General features: G+C 35.1%; 1 protein-coding gene across 2 annotated transcripts in view; it reads right to left on the bottom strand.

Annotated features, from left to right (window-relative positions):
* LOC132359516 (uncharacterized) overlaps positions 1 to 24,247 on the bottom strand; it is a 174,696-nt gene that overhangs the window by 121,837 nt on the left and 28,612 nt on the right. For both annotated transcript variants that reach the window (XR_009500861.1, XM_059913680.1), the window contains exons 4-5: positions 7,754 to 7,883; positions 3,291 to 3,465 (exon numbers count right to left, since the gene is read on the bottom strand). Coding sequence is in view for 1 of the 2 variants with exons in the window: in XM_059913680.1 (XP_059769663.1) it covers positions 3,291 to 3,465; positions 7,754 to 7,883 (305 nt within the window). In the remaining variant the exon portion in view is untranslated. The remainder of the gene's footprint in view (positions 1 to 3,290; positions 3,466 to 7,753; positions 7,884 to 24,247) is intronic.

The following is a 24,247-nucleotide window of genomic DNA, read 5'->3' as shown; positions in this document are numbered from 1 at the left end:
GCATTTTTTTAATGCTAAGATAAGAAAAGTTAGTACATTTTAAAAGTATATGTTTTATGATGCATGCAATTATTTTATAAGATTTAGTGCAAACAATAAAGCATGCATTTCTACAAGTAAATGAACTGAAGAATAAGAAATCATTTGCTGAATTATTAAATTACACCAAACAAGAGAATAAGAAGCTAGGCAGAAAGCCACTGAAGGACTTGCTGAGCAAGGTTTTCTACAGTCTTACAGTCCTAGGGGGACAAAAACTATAGTTCAGAAACTTCCAAGGGGGAGAGATCTTGATTAAAAACTCCAGGATCTCAGTTAGAAACCCAGGTGTCCACATACTAGAAAAGCAGAGACAAACAAAAGGTAGATTGAGCATCACAAAATCTGCGATTGAGTCCTAGAATTAGAATATGGTAATCTGCCAAGATTCTACTGGCAAACCAGATCCATAGAGAAAGATAACATTATCCAGAGCCACTACAGTTTAGCAAACATAATATTTGATACTAATAACAAAATAAGAAAACAGACATGACACAAAATAGGACAGGAGAAAAAATCAGATCAATTGATGACCCATTTATTGGAAGTATCAGGTTGGATAAAGAGAGCTATAATTGGGTTCAAAAAATAAATAACATGAAGAATTTATAAATTCTAAAAAATCAAATAGAAATTCTGGGACTAAAAATGTAATAACTGAAATTTAAAACTCAATAGGTGGGCTAAAGAGAATATTGGAAGATGAAGAGAGGATAAGTGATCTGAAAGAAATACCAGAAAGTATTTGGGTTGAAATTTGGTGAATAAAAGAGATGAAATACTAAAAAGTTTATAGCTTTAACATAAGATGAGTAAAAAAGTATACTTAATTGGCATCTTAGAGGAAAAACAGGACAGGAAAAAAAATTGAAGAAATAAAGGCAAAGAATTTCCAAATTGAAAGACATCAAGTCAAAGAAAACTGCAACAAGTCACATCACAGCAAAACTGCTGAAAAAAGACAAAGAAAAAAATGTCCAAATTACAGAAATAAGAATGATAGTTGACTTTTCAATGGTAATAATGAAAGACAGATAACGGAATGACATTTTCAAGTTGCTGAAAGAAAACTGTCATCCTAAGATTTTATACCCACCAAAAATATCCTCCAAAAGTGAAAGTGAAATAAAGACATTAGCAAACAAACAAAAAAGCAAGTGACATTGTTGCCAGCATATGCCCACTAAAATAAATACAAAAACGAGTTCTTCTGGAAAAAGAAAAATAATTCCAAGGAAACACAGAAATTCAACAGGGAGAGTAAAAACTGTGGGTAAATATAAATGAATACTGACCATACAAAATAGAAACTATGATGTGTTCTGAGGAATAAAACATAGATAGGACTAAAATGTTTGATAACAATAACACAAAGAACGGTGATATATGGACTTAAATATTCTAAGGTCCTAGCATTTTCCAAGAAGTTTTAAATGTATGAAATTATATTAGGTTGTAATAAGTACACGTTGTATGGTGTATTCTTTGGGATATGTACTAAAACATATAAAAGAATGTATACCTAACATGAAGAAAGTCTAATTAACCTTAAATAATGTAAAGAAGGAAAAAAAAGAAACACGAAACCAGTGAGAAAAGGAGAAAATATTGGGTTGCCCAAAAAGCTCATTCTGGTTTTTCTGTAACATCTTACAGAAAGACCCAAACGAGCTTTTTGGCCAACCCGATAGTTAGACGATAAGTATAAACACAAATCCATGACTAATTAAAAGAACTGCTCTAATTAAGTGGTAAATAGTTTCAAACTGGGTTAAAATTACAGCTAGATGCTACTTATAATGGATATTCTTTAAATATAAGAATGGAGAAAATTTGGAAGTAAAAGGAAGAAAAAGTACATACCATGGAAACACTAACCAAAAAAATCAGTGCAGTGTATTTATTCTACTTTGAAAGTGGATGTATAGTAAAAGGATATCCATCAGAAAGATAAAACAATTCTAAACTTGCTTTCACATATCTTCAACTATCTAAAGCAAAATTGACAAAGCTTAAAGGAGAACATAATCCCATACAACCACCTCTCTCAATTACTGGTGAAAAAAGGAAAGAAAAAAATCAGCAAAGCTATAGAAGATCTAAAGAATATTAAAAAAAAAAAATTAAAGTATAGTTGATTTACAATATTGTGTTAATTTCAGGTATACAGCCTAATGATTCAGGCTTTTGCAGACTGTATTTCAATGTTACAAGTAATTATAAGATATAGGATTTAATTCCCTGTGCTATACAGTAAATCCTTGTTGCTTACCTATTTTATGTATACTAATTTGTATCTGTTAATCCCATACTCCTCATTTGTCCATCCCTCTTCCCTCTCCCCTTTGGTAACCATAAGTTTGTTTTCTATGTCTGTGAGTCTGTTTCTATTTTGTATATGGATTCATTTGTGTTATTTGCTTAGATTCCACATCTACGAGGTATCATATGGTATTTGTCTTTCTCTGACTTATTTCACTAAGCATAATATTCTCTAGGTCCATCCACATTGCTGTAAATGGCAATATTTCATTTTTTATGGCTGAGTAATATTCCATTATATATATATATTACAACTTCTTAAGCCAGTCATCTGTTGACAGGTACTTGTGTTGCTTCTGTGTCTTGGTTATTGTAAATAGTGCTGCTATGAACATTGGGGTGCATGTACTGAAGAATACTTTTAATAAACCCTCCTTAATTGGCATATATACAACCCTGCAGCAAATAATAAAAGAATACATATATATATATATATATATATATATATATATATATATATATATGAATCATTTACCAAAATTGATCATGTGCTGGGCCATAAAGCAAGCCTCAACAAATTGCAAGAGACTAAAATTATCTAGAGTACATTCTTTGACTATCATTTAGTTAAGCTAGAAATCAATAACCAAAAAATTACAAATATATTTGTTTCATATTCCAAACTAAGACTATAACAAATTGGAATTAATTCATATTTATTTTTTGTTAATTACCGAAAAAAAAAAATTTAAATAGTGTTTTAACTTTTCATAGATCAAATGATATATAGAATTGCTTTTCTTAATTATTTTTGCCTATATATCAAGTTTCCCCTTTTAAAGATGTCACTATATATACTTGGGATCACTAACATGATAAAGATTATAGTTGAATTGAAAACTTTGTTATTAAAAAAGAGCCAACTTGTCAACTTCCTTCACATATTTAGTTGATTGCCACAAAAACAAGAAAACATGTCTACTAACCTTGATAGACTGACTATATGGTCCAATGCTAGCAGGTGCCCAATGAGAAATATTCTGAACATGCGGAATCTCTTTAGGATGAAAGAGACCATCATCAATCTTTATGTCACTCTGGCGGATAAGGCAATCTATTGAGAAAAGTACTTCTTCTGGCAACACAGTTTCTACACATACTCTGAAAAATAAACCAAATTTAAAGGAACAACGTAAAACAAAAAAGCAAAACCAAAACCAAGAAAACCAATGTGGAAAGGATCTTCTCTCATTGTTGTAGTTCAAGGTCACTGATGGAACCTAAACATTAATTTCTTGTCCCTCTAAAAATTCTACTGAAGTGACAGTAGAAATATAAATCTAAAAATATATCTGTAGCAATGCTGCAAAGTTAGAGGGTACTACCAGTATGCAAGAATAGGAAGGAATTTATGGAAGGTATAAAACAAAATTGGGAAAGAAAGATTAAGAAAGAATTGCAACAAAGATGAGAATTTGCAGATCCAAAAAGGGAACAGGAAGGACATTATGGGCAATAAATTCTTATACTTTTCACCTCTTTGCCATTTTACCTGGGATTATGTGAGAATTAGTCCATTCATCCTTCCAGTTCACTAAGCTGATCTTTGGCTGTTAAGTCTACTATATAGCCTGAGTGACTTTTTAAAAAATCACTAATCATTTCATTTTCATAGCAGCTTTTTTTAAAAAAAAGCTATTATCCACCTGAATGTCACTAAAGATATTAAATAACTTTGAAGTTTTCTTTATTTCCCAAATTAACTTTGTTCCCACAAAGGTTACATTGTTTTATTGCTGAGTTTGATGTCTCTCTGTGCTTGGGTTGGTTATTCTTTTTTTTTTTTTAATTAATTAATTAATTAATTTTTAAATTTTTGGATTCATTGGGTCTTTGCTGCTGCACGCAGGCTTTCATTTCTCTAGTTTCAGCGAGCGGGGGCTACTCTTCGATGTGGTGTGCAGGCTTCTCATTGTGGTGGCTTCTCTTGTTGTGGAGCACGGGCTCTAGGCATGCGGGCTTCAGTAGCTGTGGCACGTGGGCTCAGTAGTTGTGGCTCACGGGCTCTAGAGCGCAGACTCAGTAGCTGTGGCGCATGGGCTTAGTTGCTCCGTGGCATGTGGGATCCTCCCGGACCAGGGCTCGAACCCGTGTCCCTTGCATTGGCAGGCAGATTCTTAACCACTGCACCACCAGGGAAGTCCCTTGGGCTGGTTATTCTTGAATGTTTGGTTCTTGGTTATCTATATTTATAAGCAAGGATCTTGATTACTGAGCATTGTTACCGGGAGTGAATTTCAAGTGACAACATTCACCTGATTCTGAGAGTGACAATGACTACATGGTGCTGGCCACACTGTCAGGCTGGTTTGTGTACACTGTATATCTTTGGGGTGGGTGTACTTCCTTGTCTTCTGGGGCCCATTAATCAGGGGAGACTCTACCTCATCAAAATCTCCTTTGGGACTCTCTCATATCTTATTTGGATTTCCAAATTTGTGGCTTCATCCTGTACACAGTAGAATCATCCTGAAGGCAGGACACTGGTGCAATTGTTCTACCACCCTAGCCAACCAGACATAACCTATTCTTCTCAGTTCCCTGCAGCCTTTTATCTTGGGCTTATTTATAGACTCCTTTTGTTCTGGAGGATATTTTCCATCTCTATGGAGCTGCAGGCTCCCCTTTGCTGGTATATGCCATCAATCTTATCCTATTTGCTTTATACCTTACAGAAATTTGCACTTCTGATGGCACCCTTCCCTGCTTTCTAAAGTTGCTATGGATTTATTATTGTTTTACATTTCTTCTGTCATTTCAATGAAATTTTGGTAGGATAGAAAGATAAAAGCTGTCAAAATGTGAGTCAGTTCTCTTGAACCAGTATATAAATTTCTATGTCAATTCACTTGAATTATCTGACCAATTAAATAAATGTAATCTGATAGCACTTCCTAGTTTACTGAAATGGGAGCCATCTGTCTTAATTCCAACTCTCCACTAATGTTTTAGTAAATTCATCCAGACTCTGCTTTTTCAATCTTGCTTCAGCATAAGAAGTATACCCCATCCCTTCTCTACTCCTACCCTCTTTTGTATCTCCAATCTTTCTCCTGTGGGCTCTTCTTTTCTCTTAAAACAGATTTTAAATTTCCCTATTCTAAAAATATCTCTTCTGTTTCACCTCCCTCCTATCTTTCACAGCCCTCACATTAACTCCTAAGCCCAAAGAGCAATAAACATTGCCAAACACTCACCCTTGAGGAAGCCTTCCTGGGAGTTCCCTGAGCCTAACGCTACTGTGGTCCTTGTCCTACCTCTATATCAACTCTTTAGTCTGAAGGTAGTGGGACAGTGGGGATTCTCTCAATGTTGTGTGGAAAGGGTACTAATGCCAAAGATAGAGAAGAATCATGGAAATTGATCAGAAATAGGAAGAAAAGAATGAAAAACAATGTTGAGGCCCTCATAAGTCAAACCTATGTTCTTTTCTTAGTCTTCATTTGCAGTAATGAATACTACTGAACCCTGACTCTCGTTGAAGGTATCTTCCCAAGGATTCCATGGTCCTACTTGAACTCGGTCCTCTTCCTACCTCTTAGATAATTCCTTCTTAGTCTGAAGGGAGTCATATAGTGGGGGAGGTTTCTATAATAGGGAGGGCAATCTGTAGGAGTGTCAAATATATATATATATATATATTTTTTTTGAAATTGATCAAAACTTTGAAGGAATAGATGGAAAACAGGACAAAGCCTGAGAAAACAGGGTTGGAAGCAATATGAATTGAAAGGTGGATTTAACCAGTTATTTGGGAAACAAAGCAGAAATAACCCTTGGTTTCAGAGCCAATGAGGTCTGAATAGGAAGTTGTAATCTTAGTGCTGCCTACATGGTGGAATGGCTGGCAGATGTCAGGCGCTTAAGCCCTTAAGTGTAGCAAATCAGATGAGCATTTCCAATCTCATCTGCCTAATGGGAAAAGAGCTTCTCGTATATTGATTGAGTCACTGTCCTCCACTGGTTCTGGGGGCAGATGGGTTAGGCTGCTCATGGCTGGATGCTGCTCACTGTGGCTACCTGGAATGGGCCTAGAGCAAGGCAGAGATCTTGGAGAAAGTTCCAATTTCCCTGCTTAATGCCACAATACTCTATCCTTTTATCCCATGTCTACTAAGTCTTAAAGCATTCTCTCATCAGTAAATTCTTTTCTGCTTGTTTACTTATAGTGGGACTTGGGTTGTTTTATAGAAAAATTATTTTTATCTCTAAGCTTGCCATGGAAAAAGTCTTTTTACTTTCTTTTGTTTTTAAAATGTATGTCCCTAGTATAGTGTTCTGCATCAAAATTAAATAAATACCTATTTCTAGAAAACTTCCTATAAAAAATTAACTTTTTTGTCAAACAACTGGAATTTCTTGAAGCATTTTATATTGTACAATCAAAATCATTTTTATTTTCTTCTTTCACTTTTTAAAAATAATTAATTAATTAATTAATTTTATTTTTGACTTGTTGGGTCTTTGTTGCTGTGCACGGGCTTTCTTTAGTTGCGGTGAGCAGGGGCTACTCTTCATTGCGGTGCATGGGCTTCTCATTGTCGTGGCTTCTCTTGTTGCGGAGCACGGGCTCTAGGCACGCAGGTTTCAGTAGTCGTGGCTCACGGGCTTAGTAGCTCCGTGGCATGTGGGGGTCTTCCTGGGCCAGGGATTGAACCCATGTCCCCTGCCTGAATTGGCAGGTGGATTCTTAACCACTGTGCCACCAGGGAAGCCCTTCTTTCACTTTTTAATTTGAAAGTTATATATTCCAAAATAACTGGAAAAGATAATTAAATATTAGCAAATTGTCCTGATTAGTCTTGTGCAGGCAAAACAATAGCAAAACATCTGATGTTTGGTTGTTTAAGATTATGTCTGAAACCATTTATTTTAAGGATAAGTAAAACAAGGCCAAATTAGACAATTTGAAAATGACCATACACTGGAGGTATAGAGATGAGTTGAGGGAGTAAAAGGAAGAGTGTGCCTTTTACTGGTTCCACGAAGATTCATTCTTTACCTCACTGCCAATGTCACTTTCCAATATTAATTTTTCTCTCCTTATATCCCAGAATTCCTTTATTTCTTAAGCCTTACCATGAATGTGTATCTCCATTTGTGAATTACTGACAATTGTTGTTAAGAAATAGTAAGAATTGGTAAATAAGAGAGGGAAATAAAAGAAACCTATGATAATAAACCATGCTAGAAAACATGAAAACCACATAAATTTGAAAAACAACACAACCACTATACCAATGGGAGAGAGCATGATAACGAACAGGTTTCAAAGTCAGGGATATCAGAGCATGAACCTTGAATGAGGATTAAAGGAGATAACCAGAGAAATGCCTGGTATCAGGCATTCAGGCAACTTTCCCTTCATGTAGCAGTAACAGTTACATACCTTGCAGGCAGGCAATGCTTGAAGGTGGTCACACATGCTGAGTTAATAGATGAGAAATCTTTCATGTTTTTCAGATAGAGATGGACCAAAATAATATCTTTCAATTCCAATCTCTCAGATTTAATAGTAGCTGCAGAAGGAAACATATATCCGTAAGTTTAGGAAAACTATGAAAATTATTAGTGATATCTTGAGTAGATTTTATACAAAATACTTGCCATTTATAATATTTATATTCTTGACAATGGATTAGTGTGATTGCAGTATTTGGTGATGGTATAATGCAGAGGTTAGCAAACTTGTTCTATAAAGGACCAGATAGTAAATATTTTAAACTTTGCAGGCCAAGAGGCAAAATTGAGGATATCATCTGGAACATAACAAATTATAGAAACTCTAACAAAATGCAGAAGACAAATTGCTTTGTTAACAAAATTCAAAATGTAATAATAGTAATTGAGATCATTAAAAAATACATGTCTACTCATGAGAAGAATGAAGTTCTCTCTTTTTTTTTTTTCTTTTGGGATAACATTTCACTTAATAAGGGTTCTAAGTTAGTATTCCCTGGCATCAGTTGCAAATGTTCATTTGTAAAAATCCTTCTTAGCTTGTAGGTGGTATCAAAATGGCAGCAAGCTGGCTTTGGCCTATGGGCCTTAGTTTATTGACTTCTACACTAATGGTCTTTAAAGCTACCATAATTTGGCCTTTTATAAAAAAAGAAACATGACTTTAAACTTTAGGTTTTATGAAATACAGCATCTGCAACTTATCAAGGTTTTCTTCCTGTATAAACTTCATGTTAGTAAGATTAAATCAGTGAATATATTTTAAAGTGTTACCTTATGCTAAAAAAAACCCATTGATTTTTATTTCAGAATACTTCCAATGAGTAATATCAATGATTTTAATACCTTATGTCTTCGCAAACGATAGCCAGATTAAGGAAACAAACCATTACCGAAATTTCAATGAAAACAAATTGATCTAATTTCTGACCTCTTAAATTGCTTGTAATGTCCTCTACACTAGATCTGAGCTTTGGACACTTCCCAGTTAGATCCACTGAAAATGATAGATTATAAATACTAAAAAGTTAATACCATTTTCTTAAGGATTGTTGATTGTTTCCGTATACTGTTATCCCTTACTTTCTCCAAAGTTCTGGAAATGAGATAAATCTTGATTGAACCAAGAAACTAAGAGGATTTAAGAAGATAAAGAAGTAAGAAACCAGAATCACCATCTGTTGAGACTGAAGATTACTAATAAAACAGAAAAGGGCAGTAAAATTCTTGGGATGAACTGAATCCTGGGATGATCATTGACTTTATGGGACTTAATTATTAAGGAACTTGAGGGAAAGTACTTCTCTTTAAGGGTATTCCATTTAGAACTTCGAATTTCAGGCAAAAGAATGCTTAGAAGATAACTGAGCAGCTAATCATCAATAAAGCAGATAAAAGAAGTAGGATTTAATGTATATTATATATTTTGAATAGAAGAAAATAGAAAACAAAATAACCTTCAAAGAGCTCCGTATGAAGATCTTAAGCTGCTTTTAAAATTAATATTATTTCATTCTTATACACTGAAACATTAAGTCAAATATAATAATCAATTTGCTTCATGTACCAGCAAACAGCCATTCTTGGGATGCCGCATTTCTTTTTTTTTTTTTGTGGGCCACTGAGTTCACTTATTCAACATTCATTGGCTATATTCTTTCTTGAAGTACTAAGAAAAATGTAAATTATTACAAATGTAATAATTTGTAATTATTACAAATTATTAAAAATGTAAATTATTCTGAAGTGTTATAGCTTAACATGCAAGTTAATACTTAAAAGTGAACCAAAGTTTAAAAAAGGTAAAGGAAAATCCCTAAGCAAATATTAAAGATTTAGTATCAAAAGCTAAAAAAAAAAAATTCCGTTTTTGAGGAACTTCTTGCTTCAAGAATTATGAAACATTTGACTATTGGAAGATTTTCATTTTTTGTACATTTCAAAGAAGAACAGACTGCTATTTTTCTGAGTTGTAGTAAAATTCTGTGGAAGAGTAGATATTCAGCCCAGATGAGCTTTTCCCATTCCTTTCTGTTTGGTGATCCTTTGATAAATATGACACCCAACAGCATTTATACCTAGGAGACAGAGGATACCACTAACAGGCAAAGGATTTAAAGTTCCCATGTCAGAATCCTTCTACAACTTCTCTTAGTCTAGAAGTAAAGAGAATTAGGAACTGTCCTCACTCATATCTTTGGTTTAAACAGTGTCTGATAGCTGCAGAGAGATTTTGAATTGGAACTCATGTTACACAAAATGTACCTACATTTGGGACTTGGGGCTCCCAACCCAAAGCTATTCCTTGAGGAAGATGTGCAGGTTATAAGGGTTTCCTGCCCCATTTTCTGGCAACACCTGGCTGGTTTGCTTGCCTACTAATAACTCTTGGGATGGAGCTGCTTCCACTTGTGATGTGTTTGGAGACACATACGTCTTTGCACTGCCATGTGGCAAAAACTAGGTATCCTGCTAACATGCAGCTACTCTCAAACTACAGTAGGTAACAGATAGGCCAAAAGGTCCACTATTTTATACATAGCTTCCCAGAAGTTGAAGGTCATCTGTTACTGTGGCTAATCTCTTTTTTCTGATCAAGTCTATACTGGGTAAATGTGCCAAGGAATGCTACTTTGGGACCATCAAGATATGCTATTGCTTTTTAATCCTTTGGAGATTATCCTTCCCATTATTCCACTGGACTATCTAGGTTCATGACATTTTAATGCTAAGAGTTTTAAACTGAGGGATTTCCACATAGAAACCTAATTTTCATCCTAAAAATTAATTCATAAGAAAAAATTTTATTTATTTATGCACCCTGTAAACCTCTCACTCCCAAAATGATTTGAGACAGCCACTTGTGAAAATTTACCTTGCTGGTAACTTTGTTAGAAACTGTTATCACACTAATGTTATAAACAAGAGATAATTTGACCAAGACTCTGAAAGTGCTTAGTCTCTTGCATTTAGAAGACTATTTCAACTAGCCTATACTAAAACAAACAAACAAACAAACAAGCAAAAAAACTGGGTTATGGATATCTGAGTGTGTTTTTTTTTTTTTTGAGTGTGTTTTTTATATAATATTTTTGATCATTTTTGTATGTCTTAAACATCCCATAAATTTCAATAACAATAAAAAGCTACACCATATTTGCCATATTGGTAAAAATAAAAGACATTAATAATAGCCAGTTTGGGCAAGTTTTAGCAAGTGTGACTAAGCTGGAACTCTTATGCACATTTTAGTAGGCATATAAATTGGTTCAAACTTTTTGAATAGCAATTTAACAAAGTGTTCATAGTCCATATTTGTAATATGAAACATAAAATACAGCTTTTGGAAGACAACATGGTCTTCATGATCTTGAGACAGGGAAAGGTTTTTCTTAAATGAGACACAGAAAGCATTAACCTTAAAAGACAAGAAAAGGAATGAATTGTTCATCAAAAGACATCATAAATAGAGTAAAATGGGAAGCCACAGTATCTGACACAGCTCACATCTAAAATAGAAAAAGAATTCTTCCCAATTAATTAAAAACTATGACAGATAATCCTGTAGGAGAATGTACAAGAGACCTAAACAGACAAGTTACAAAAGAAGATATCCAAATGGCTAGAAAACATGATCAGAGAACTACAGATTAGAAATATATTGACATACCACTATGTACTCACTAGGATGGCAAATATTAAAAAGACTGACAACACAAAGTGTTGGTGAGGCTATGGGGCTAATGGAACCCTAATACACTGCTGGTGGGAGTTCAAATTGTTTTAAACACTTTAGAAAACCCAGCAATTCTACTCAATAAAAATGAATACACATTTGAACCAAAGATATGTACTAGAATATTCATAGCACTATTATTTGCAAACCCATAAAATACCCAAATGTCCATCATAGAATGGATAAATATAGTACATCCACACAATATGAATACTTTTCAGAAAAAAAAGGAAAGTAATACCCCGACCATTTATACAACAATATGGATGAATTTTATAGCCACAATGTTGAGTGAAATGAAGTGGAAGAAGCCAGGCACAAAGAACACATAAGAATAAATAATAAATATTTACTTTATATAGAGCTCAAAAACAAGCAAAACTAATTATCTGTGGTATTAATTGTGAGAATGGTGTTCACTGTCAGGAAAGGGAGAAGGAATAGTGACTGAGAAGGGCACAAAGCTGTGAGGAGGACTTCTGCAGTCTTCATAATGTTTTATATTTTGACCTGGGTAGCAGTTACACAGGTGTGATCCCTGTGAAAATTAACTGATTTGTATATTTGAATTGTGCTCTTTTTTGTGTGCTAATACTTCAATGAGAATGTAAGTAAAAAAGCAGTTTATGGATTTCCTAAAAGAGATCCTCTCAATATCATTTCATTCATCCTGAGGCGACTGAACAGATGCATTTCTTCTTGCTTCTCAATCTGTACTGCCACCATCTTCTAATAAGTTTTGGTTGTATTATACCTGTGTTACTTAATATTTTCTCTCACTGCCATTTCTGTATTACTGCATTTCTCTTTTTCCTTAGAGTGGAGAATGTAAATCTGATAGTATCCAAGAGTCTTTTGGGTTGAAGTTTTTTCTGAATAATTTTATCCTTATTAACTGAAAACAATTTCCTTCTATTTTTCAAAAACTATCTCTCCTCTACCACCTATTTCTGTTCTGTTTATTTGAACCTGGGACCTTCCAGATTTTTCTTCCATGTCTCTCAATTTTTCTCCCATATTTTCCAAACTTTTTGTTATATATTCTGGGACATATCCTTGACTGGTAGGAAGTTATCAGATTATTAACTTATTCTTGTGTTTTGAACTATATTATATGCCTCTGAACATCACGTTACCCTCAGGTTAAATATACTTACTTGTAGGAATCCAAATAATTTCTTGAATGAATTTATCAATATGTTTGGAAACATCTTAATTTTCACTGAATTTTTTAAATTTTCACTCAAATATGTTATTTAAATATAGTTAGTGAAAGAATAAAGGAAAAATAATGAAGACACTGCTTCTGGATGAGTTAGAAAAGGATTTTAAACTCTCCCTCCTCAAATCTTGTATAATGCAGACATAAAGTAATTAAATTGGATTTTTAAAAAATCAGTATGTCAATTTATGAACATGACATTTAAAAGACATTCTATTTAAGGGTGATGTTATTAATGTGTAACACACTTTAGATGTCATTTTCCTATGAATGCCTTTAAATCAGCTTTCTTATAGAGAATTTTGGTTTTATGTCTGGATTGAAACATTTTTTGATTGTGTTAAAATGAACATATTTGTGGAACAAAAGCCAAGAAAATGTGTCACTTGGGGAAAGAGAGGAAAATATTTTGTTTTCTTTTTTTCTTGGGATATTTTTGTTTACAGAGTGAGCATAGGTTGTTATCAAACTTCCAAATCTGAACAGTAGAGGTGACTTTGTCAGCATCACTTTGTTCCCAAAGTCAGTAGCTTTCCAAAACAGTGCAGTTGCCAGCTCACCTCTTTACTTACTGCTACATTTAGACACTTTAACAAAAGTCTATTGTTCACTTTAAGTGGTATCATTTCATTTTTATGTACTGTTTGCCTAAGGTGAATTTATTTATAAGTAAGAATTAATGTTTTAAAGTGATTCTACTACTGAATTGCTTTAACAACAGTGAGAAATTATTTTCACAGTCACTAATTAAAAACTAAATGCAGCACCGGAATCCATCCAGTATTTGTTTTGCTTCAGCACTGAGAAACTATTATTAGAAATCCACTGGAAGTAATTTATTTTATAACCTATGACAAATGTCTACATTTAAATTTCTCACTTAAAAATTTAAAGCTAAGTAGCTTGAGAAAAGTACCTGTATGTTTACTTAATCCTTCAATAACAGAATTAAAACATAGGTATATCACTGACTTAGGGAGAGGCCATATAGAACAGAGGCTAAAAGCAGAAGCAGAAGGGCCAGTTGCTTATGTGTATCCCACCAACTGACTAGTAGTGTAAACTTGGCCTAGATAACTTATAGTTAACCCAGTTTCATCATCTGTAAGATGGGGATAACAGTACCTAACTCACAGGGTTGTTGTGATAATTGAGTTAATACAGGATCAGGCATATAGTAAATACTAAATAAAATTTAGCTAATTATTCACTCTTTATAGTGAGGAGATAATAGAGAATTGTCAGAAGATGCTAAATCAGTAGAGATATAAGTGTATTGTATAAAGTCATGTCATCTTCCAAAAGACCTTTAAATAGAAATTCACAGGAGCAAGGGGAATATGAGGAAAAGATAGACACCCCACTTTTCCTTAAATCCAACAAAAATAGGATGAAGAATAAAATAAAGATACGTGTATCAGTTAAATACAAAACCATTCCGTCTTCTCACCGTGCCTTCTGTTATTTTCAAAGCTTTCCAACAATTCCCTTTATGACTTCAAACACTTCCTGTGTCCTATCTCCCAAAGACTAAACATATACATGCAATCATATGAAGCTGAGGAACCTGTAGACCCCAAAAAGAGAAGTAAAGGGTACCAAATGTAACAAACTCCTTTGCTTTTTCATCCCTTTGTGATTTTGCACTGGGTTATGTAAAAATTCCTCAGGTTAAGCTTCCAGTTCCCTAAGCTGATGTTTAGACCTGTTCTATTTACAATTCATCCCAAACTAATATTTTTAATTTTTTTTTTTCACACACACACACTGTATTTTATTTTTACAAGAGATAAATAGACTGACACCAAGCATTGTACATGGATGACCACAACAAAAGCAACAATGATTGCAATTACCAAACATGAAACACACTCATACTATGTCATAATATTGACATTCAGTCCAGTAATCCTCCACTGTAACAGCTCCTTTACTTTGCAGTGAAAATTGATTTGTATATTCTTTTCCTCTGAGTCCTTGTGGGATTTTTTTTTTTTAATTCAGACAGAAAGTCACAAAAATTATACTCATCCTCATCAGTTCACTCAGTCCCATGTAATTAATTTTTTTTTTTCATCTTGATCTTTTGTTAGCACTTTTATGAGTTCATCAGTTTTTCATTAGAGTTCTGAAAATGCTTATTCATTCAGTTCAGCAGTACAGTCAGTTACCAGAAACCTGTACTTGTCAGAGTCTTTTCCATGAATTTCTTAAAGATGAAACCCTTTTATAGGAACATATTTGCAAAATCATCAGAGTACACCCAGAACTGTCTGTAAATGACAAAAGACTTAAAAATGACCACGGTTAAAGATTTGATGAAAGTTCATAATAATGCAGTTGACAAGAAAATTAGTTATTTCTGAGATATACATTTTAAAGTAACAACTAGGATTATTACTTATAACATTATACCAGAACATATAAGACTTTTAGAAATTTCATGTAATGTCTGAAACATTTATATTAACATATTTCCATACATATTTCCATACAAATACAAATATAAGATTTTTAGAAATTTCATGTAATGTCTGAAACATTTATATTAACATATTTCCATACAAATAACCCAATGAAAGTTTAGTATTAGTTGTTTTGTTTGTTTTTTTATACTACAGGTTCTTATTAGGCATCAATTTTATACACATCAGTGTATACATGTCAATCCCAATTGCCCAATTCAGCACACCACCATTCCCTCCTCACCGCAGTTTTCCCCCCTTGGTGTCCATACGTCCATTCTCTACATCTGTGTCTCAACTTCTGCCCTGCAAACCGGCTCATCTGTACCATTTTTCTAGGTTCCGCATACATGCATTAATATACGATATTTGTTTTTCTCTTTCTGACTTACTTCACTCTGTATGACAGTCTCTAGATCCATCCACGTCTCAACAAATGACTCAATTTCGTTCCTTTTTATGACTGAGTAATATTCCATTGTATATATGTACCACATCTTCTTTATCCACTCGTCTGTCGATGGGCATTTAGGTTGCTTCCATGACCTGGCTATTGTAAATAGTGCTGCAATGAACATTCAGGTGCATATGTCTTTTTGAATTACGGTTTTCTCTGGGTATATGCCCAGTAGTGGGATTGCTGGGTCATATGGTAATTCTATTTTTAGTTTTTTAAGGAACCTCCATATTGTTCTCCATAGTGGCTGTATCAATTTACATTCCCACCAACAGTGCAAGAGGTTTCCCTTTTCTCCACACCCTCTCCAGCATTTGTTGTTTGTAGATTTTCTGATGATGCCCATTCTAACAGGAGTGAGGTGATACCTCATTGTAGTTTTGATTTGCATTTCTCTAATAATTAGTGATGTTGAGCATCTTTTCATGTGCTTCGTGGCCGTCTGTATGTCTTCTTTGGAGAAATGTCTATTTAGGTCTTCTGCCCATTTTTGGATTGGGGTGTTTGTTTCTTTAATATTGAGGTGAATGAGCTGTTTATATATTTTGGAGATTAATCCTTTGTCCGTTGATTCATTTGCAAATATTTTCTCCCATTCTGAGGGTTGTCTTTTCGTCTTGTTTATGGTTTCCTTTGCTGTGCAAAAGCTTTGAAGTTTCATTAGGTCCCACTTGTTTATTTTTGTTTTTATTTCCATTACTCTAGGAGGTGGATCAAAAAAGATCTTGCTGTGATTTATGTCAAAGAGTGTTCTTCCTATGTTTTCCTCTAAGAGTTTTATAGTGTCCAGTCTTATATTTAGGTCTCTAATCCATTTTGAGTTTATTTTTGTGTGTGGTGTTAGGGAGTATTCTAATTTCATTCTTTTACATGTAGCTGTCCAGTTTTCCTAGCACCACTTATTGAAGAGACTGTCTTTTCTCCATTGTATATCTTTGCCTCCTTTGTCATAGATTAGTTGACCATAGGTGCGTGGGTTAATCTCTGGGCTTTCTATCTTGTTCCATTGATCTATGTTTCTGTTTTTGTGCCAGTACCATATTGTCTTGATTACTGTAGCTTTGTAGTATAGTCTGAAGTCAGGGAGTCTGATTCCTCCAGCTCCATTTTTTTGCCTCAAGACTGCTTTGGCTATTCGGGGTCTTTTGTGTCTCCATACAAATTTTAAGATGATTTGTTCTAGCTCTGTAAAAAATGCCATTGGTAATTTGATAGGGATTGCATTGAATCTGTAGATTGCTTTGGGTAGTATACTCATTTTCACAATGTTGATTCTTCCAATCCAAGAACATGGTATATCTCTCCATCTGTTGGTATCATCTTTAATTTCTTTCATCAGTGTCTTATAGTTTTCTGCATACAGGTCTTTTGTCTCCCTAGGTAGGTTTATTCCTAGGTATTTTATTCTTTTTGTTGCAATGGTAAATGGGAGTGTTTCCATAATTTCTCTTTCAGATTTTTCATCATTAGTGTATAGCAATGCAAGAGATTTCTGTGCATTAATTTTGTATCCTGCAACTTTACCATATTCATCAATTAGCTCTAGCAGTTTTCTGGTGGCAGTTTTAGGATTCTCTATGTATAGTATCATGTCATCCGCAAAAAGTGACAGTTTTACTTCTTCTTTTCCAATTTGGATTCCTTTTATTTCTTTTTCTTCTCTGATTGCCGTGGCTAGGACTTCCAGAACTATGTTGAATAATAGTGGTGAGAGTGGACATCCTTGTCTCGTTCCTGATCTTAGAGGAAATGCTTTCAGTTTTTCACCATTGAGAATGAAGTTTGCTGTGGGTTTGTCATATATGGCCTTTATTATGTTGAGGTAGGTTCCCTCTATGCCCACTTTCTGGAGAGTTTTTATCAGAAATGGGTGTTGAATTTTGTCAAAAGCTTTTTCTGCATCTATTGAGATGATCATATGGTTTTTATTCTTCAATTTGTTAATATGGTGTATCACACTGATTGATTTGCGTATATTGAAGAATCCTTGCAGCCCTGGGATAAATCCCACTTGATCGTGGTGTATGATCCTTTTAATGTGTTGTTGGATTCTGTTTGCTAGTATTTTGTTGAGGATTTTTGCATCTATATTCATCAGTGATATTGGTCTGTAATTTTCTTTTTTTGTAGTGTCTTTGTCTGGTTTTGGTATCAGGGTGATGGTGGCCTCATAGAATGAGTTTGGGAGTGTTCCTTCCTCTGCAATTTTTTGGAAGAGTTTGAGAAGGATGGGTGTTAGCTCTTCTCTAAACGTTTGATAGAATTCACCCGTGAAGCCATCTGGTCCTGGACTTTTGTTTGTTGGAAGATTTTTAATCACAGTTTCAATTTCATTACTTGTGATTGGTCTGTTCATATTTTCTGTTTCTTCCTGGTTCAGTCTTGGAAGGTTATACCTTTCTAAGAATTTGTCCATTTCTTCCAGGTTGTCCATTTTATTGGCATAAAGTTGCTTGTAGTAGTCTCTTAGGATGCTTTGTAGTTCTGCGGTGTCTGTTTTAACTTCTCCTTTTTCATTTCTGATTTTATTGATTTGAGTCCTCTCCCTCTTTTTCTTGATGAGTCTGGCTAATGGCTTATCAATTTTGTTTATCTTCTCAAAGAACCAACTTTTAGTTTTATTGATCTTTGCTATTATTTTCTTTGTTTCTATTTCATTTATTTCTGCTCTGATCTTTATGATTTCTTTCCTTCTGCTAACTTTGGGTTTTGTTTGTTCTTCTTTCTCTAGTTTCTTTAGGTGTAAGGTTAGATTGTTTACTTGAGATTTTTCTTGTTTCTTTAGGTAGGCTTGTATAGCTATAAACTTCCCTCTTAGAACTGCTTTTGCTGCATCCCATAGGTTTTGGGTCGTCGTGTTTTCATTGTCATTTGTCTCTAGGTATTTTTTGATTTCCTCTTTGATTTCTTCAGTGATCTCTTGGTTATTTAGTAACGTATTGTTTAGCCTCCATGTGTTTGTCTTTTTTACGTTTTTTTCCCTGTAATTCATTTCTAATCTCATAGCGTTGTGGTCAGAAAAGATATAATTTCAATTTTCTTAAATTTACTGAGGCTTGATTTGTGACCCAAGATGCGATCTATCCTGGAGAATGTTCCGTGCGCACTTGAGAAGAACGTGTAATCTGCTGTTTTTGGATGGAATGCCCTATATATATCAATTAAATCTATCTGGTCTATTGTGTCATTTAAAGCTTCTGTTTCCTTATTTATTTTCATTTTGGATGATCTGTCCATTGGTGTAAGTGAGGTGTTAAAGTCCCCCACTATTATTGTGTTACTGTCGATTTCCTCTTTTATAGCTGTTAGCAGTTGCCTTATGTATTGAGGTGCTCCTATGTTGGGTGCATATATATTTATAATTGTTATATCTTCTTCTTGGAGTGATCCCTTTATCATTAGGTAGTGTCCTTCCTTGTCTCTTGTAACATTCTTTATTTTAACCTCTATTTTATCTGATATGAGTATAGCTACTCCAGCTTTCTTTTGATTTCCATTTGCATGGAATATCTTTTTCCATCCCCTCACTTTCAGTCTGTATGTGTCCCTAGGTCTAAAGTGGGTCTCTTGTAGACAGCATATATATGGGTCTTGTTTTTGTATCCATTCAGCCAGTCTATGTCTTTTGGTTGGGGCATTTAATCCATTCACGTTTAAGGTAATTATCGATATGTATGTTCCTATGACCATTTTCTTAATTGTTTTGGGTTTGTTTTTGTAGGTCCTTTTCTTCTCTTGTGATTCCCACTTAGAGAAGTTCCTTTAGCATTTGTTGTAGAGCTGGTTTGGTGGTGCTGAATTCTCTTAGCTTTTGCTTGTCTGTAAAGCTTTTGATTTCTCCATCAAATCTAAATGAGATCCTTGCCGGGTGGAGTAATCTTTGTTGTAGGTTCTTCCCTTTCATCACTTTAAGTATATCATGCCACTCCCTTCTGGCTTGTAGAGTTTCTGCTGAGAAATCAGCTGTTAACCTTATGGGAGTTCCCTTGTATGTTATTTGTCGTTTTTCCCTTGTTGCTTTCAATAATTTTTCTTTGTCTTTAAGTTTTGCCACTTTGATTACTATGTGTCTCGGCGTGTTTCTCCTTGGGTTTATTCTGTATGGGACTCTCTGCGCTTCCTGGACTTGGGTGGCTATTTCCTTTCCCATGTTAGGGAAGTTTTCGACTATAATCTCTTCAAATATTTTCTCTGGTCCTTTCTCTCTCTCTTCTCCTTCTGGGACCCCTATAATGCGAATGTTGTTGCGTTTAATGTTGTCCCAGAGGTCTCTTAGGCTGTCTTCATTTCTTTTCATTCTTTTTTCTTTAGTCTGTTCCGCAGCAGTGAATTCCACCATTCTGTCTTCCAGGTCACTTATCCGTTCTTCTGCCTCAGTTATTCTGCTATTGATTCCTTCTAGTGTAGTTTTCATTTCAGTTATTGTATTGGTCATCTCTGTTTGTTTGTTCTTTAATTCTTCTAGGTCTTTGTTAATCATTTCTTGCATCTTCTCAATCTTTGCCTCCATTCTTATTCCGAGGTCCTGGATCATCTTCACTATCATTATTCTGAATTCTTTTTCTGCAAGGTTGCCTATCTCCACTTCATTTAGTTGTTTTTCTGGGGTTTTTTCTTGTTCCTTCATCTGGTACATAGCCCTCTGCCTTTTCATCTTGTCTATCTTTCTGTAACTGTGGTTTTTGGTCCACAGGCTGCAGGATTGTAGTTTTTCTTACTTCTGCTGTCTGCCCTCTGTTGGTTGAGGCTATCTAAGAGGCTTGATGGGAGGCTCTGGTGGTGGGTAGAGCTGACTGTTGCTGTGGGGGTCAGAGCTCAGTAAAACCTTAATCCACTTGACTGTTGATGGGTGGGGCTGGGTTCCCTCCCTGTTGCTGTGGCGGTCAGAGCTCAGTAAAACCTTAATCCACTTGACTGTTGATGGGTGGGGCTGGGTTCCCTCCCTGTTGGTTGTTTTGCCTGAGGCAACCCAACACTGGAGCTTACCCGTGCTCTTTGGTGGGGTTAATGGCAGACTGTGGGAGGGTTCACGCCAAGGAGAACTTCCCAGAACCTCTGCTGCCAGTGTCCTTATCCCCACGGTGAAACAGAGCCACCACCCGCCTCTGCAGGAGACCCCCCAACACCAGCAGGTAGGTCGGGTTCAGTCTCCCCCAGGGTCACTGCTCCTTCCCCTGGGTCCCGATGCACACATTACTTTGTGTGTGCCCTCCAAGAGTGGGGTCTCTGTTTCCCCCAGTCCTGTCAAAGTCCTGCAATCAATTCCCACTAGGCTTCAAATTCTGATTCTCTAGGAATTCCTCCTCCCGTTGCCAGACCCCCAGGTTGCGAAGCCTGACGTGGGGCTCAGAACCTTCACTCCAGTGGGTGGACTTCTGTGGTATAAGTGTTCGCCAGTCTGTGAGTCACCCACCCAGCAGTTATGGGATTTGATTTTACTCTGATTGTGCCCCTCCTACCGTCTCACTGTGGCTTCTCCTCTGTCCTTGGACGTGGGGTATCCTCCTTGGTGAAGTCCAGGGTCTTCCTGTCAATGACTGTCCAGCAGCCAGTTGTGATTCTGGTGCTCTTGCAAGAGGGAGTGTCAATATTTTTAATTTTTTAATTGAAGTATAGTTGAGTTATAATATTATGTTAGTTTCAGGTATACAACATAGTGATTCAATATTTTTATAGATTATATACCATATAAAGTTGTCATAAAATATTGGCTATATTCCCTGTGTTGTACATTACATCCTTGTATCTTATTTATTTTACATCTAGTAGTTTCTGTGTCTTAACCCCCTTCCTCTATCTTGTTCCAGTCCAATCCTTCTTCCCACTGGTAATGACCAGTTTGTTCTCTGTACTGTGAGCCTGTTTCTGTTTTGTTATATTCATTCTTTTGTTTTGTTTTTTGGATTCCACATATAAGTAAAAACACAGAATTTTGCCTTTCTGTGTTTGACTTATTTCACTAAACATAATACCTTCCAGGTCCATCCCCGTTGTTGTAAATGGCAAAATTGCATTCTTTTTTATGGCTGAGTAATATTCCATTGTGTATATATATTACATATATATATCTCACATTCTCTCTATGCATTCATCTGTTCATGAACACTTAGGTTGCTCCCATATCTTGTCTTGGCCATTGTAAATAATGCTATGAACATTGTGGTTCAATGTTTTCAAATTTGTGTTTTTGTTTCCTTCAGATATATACCTAGGAGTGAATATTGCTGGATCATATGGTAATTTTATTTTTAATTTTTTAATATAAATGGTAAGAGTAGGCATCCTCGTCTTGTTCCTGATTTTAGAGGAAAAGCATTCAGCTGGAAAAAAAAAAAATCTAGGTTAAATATATTCCTCTCTATCTCTCACCTATCTTTTTTGCATAATTATGGGTATTATTTCCACTAGACTCTAAATTCTGTGAGTGCAGAATATAAACCTATTTCATTCTCTGTAGTAAACCCAGAACGTAGCATGGTACTTGGCACAGAATAGGCACTAAAAAGTGCTTGCTGAATACATGTTATGGAAAGAAGGAATCCTAGAGTTGGGCTGGACAAAAGAAGAAAAGGTGATAAAATAAAAAGGTGATAAGAGGAAACAAAGACTTAAAATTATTTATCAAGAAGGATAAATCAAATAAAAAATCATTCGCTGGACATACTACCCAAAGCAATCTACAGATTTAATGCGATCCCTATCAAATTACCCATGACATTTTTCACATAACTAGAACAAATTATACTAAAATTCATATGGAACCACAGAAGACCCAGAATTGCCAAAGCAATCCTGAAGAAAAAGAACAAAGCAGGAGGCATAACCCTCCCAGACTTCAGACAATACTACAAAGCTAAGTAATCAAAACAGTGTGGTACTGGCATAAAAACAAGACATATGGATCAATGGAACAGGATAGAGAGCCCAGAAATAAACCCACACACTTATGGTCAGTTAATCTTCAACGAAAGAGGCAAGAATATACAATGGGAAAAAGACAAGTCTCTTCAGCAAGTGGTGTTGGGAAAGTTGAACAGCCACATGTAAATCAATGAAGTTAGAACATGCCCTCACACCATACACAAAAATAAACTCAAAATAGCTCAAAGACTTAAACATAAGACATGACACCATAAAACTCCTAAAAGAGCTCATAGGCAAAACATTCTCTGACATAAATCATACCAATGTTTTCTTAGGTCAGTCTCCCAAGGCAATAGAAATAAAAACAAAAATAAACAAATGGGACCTAATCAAACTTACAAGCTTTTGCACAGCAAAGGAACCATAAACAAAACAAAAAGACAACCTACAGAATGGGAGAAAATATTTGCAAACGATGTGAGCAATAAGGGCTTAATTTCCAAAATATAGAAACAGCTCATACAACTCAACAACAAAAACAACAAAAAATCCAATCAAAAAATGGGCAGAAGACCTAAATAAACATTTCTCCAAAGAAGACATACAGATGGCCAATAGGCACATAAAAAGATGTTCAACATCACTAATTATTAGAGAAATGCAAATCAAAACTACAATGAGGTACCACCTCACATGGGTCAGAATGGCCATCATTAAAAAGTCTACAAATAACAAATGCTGGAGAGGCTGTGGAGAAAAGGGAACCCTCCTACACTGTTGGTGGGAATGTAGGTTGGTCCAGCCACTGTGAAAAACAGTATGGAGGTTCCTCAGAAAACTAAAAATAGAATTACCCTATGATTCAACAATCCCACTCCTGGGCATATATCCAGACAAAACTATAATTCAAAAAGATACATGCACCCCTATGTTCATAGCAACACTATTCACAATAGCCAAGACGTGGAAACAACCTAAATGTCCATTGACAGCTGAATGGACAAAGAAGATGTGGTATTACATATATACAATGGAATACTACTCAGCCATAAAAAGGAACAAAATAATGCCATCTGCAGCAACGTGGATGCAACTAGAGATTATCAAACTAAGTGAAGTTAAGACAGAAAGAGAAAGACAAATACCATATGATATCACTTATATGTGGAATCTAAAATAAGACACAAATGAACGTATCTATCTATGAAACAGAATCATGGACACAGAGAACTGGCTGGTGGTTGCCAAGGGGTAGGGCGTTGGGGGAGGGATGGAGTAGAAGGCTGGGGTTAGCAGATGTAAGCATTTATATATAGAATGGATAAACAACTAGGTTCTACTGTATAGCAGAGAGAACTATATACAATATCCTATGATAAGCCATAATGGAAAAGAATGTATTAAAAAAAAGAACATGTATGTATGTATAACTGAATTACTTTTGCTGTACAGCAGTAATTAACACAACATTGTAAATGAACAATTAAAAAAATCATCTGAAACTAGTGTTACAAAATGATTGCTAAAAAATGAAATTGAAGAATCCTCATAGATAACAAACAATCTTTAATATTGAGATTTTTTTCCTATGAATTGTTCCAAATGGGTAGGAACAAAATTCCATTAGTCCAAGCAAGGATACTTCCTTAGGAGTCAGTAAAAGATATTAGAATGTATAA

This window comes from Balaenoptera ricei, chromosome 2 (assembly GCF_028023285.1).
Source record: "Balaenoptera ricei isolate mBalRic1 chromosome 2, mBalRic1.hap2, whole genome shotgun sequence".
In the NCBI taxonomy this organism is placed as follows: Eukaryota; Metazoa; Chordata; class Mammalia; order Artiodactyla; family Balaenopteridae; genus Balaenoptera; species Balaenoptera ricei.
Note: the sequence above shows the minus strand (reverse complement) of the source record. Positions and strands in the feature narration are given on the sequence as shown.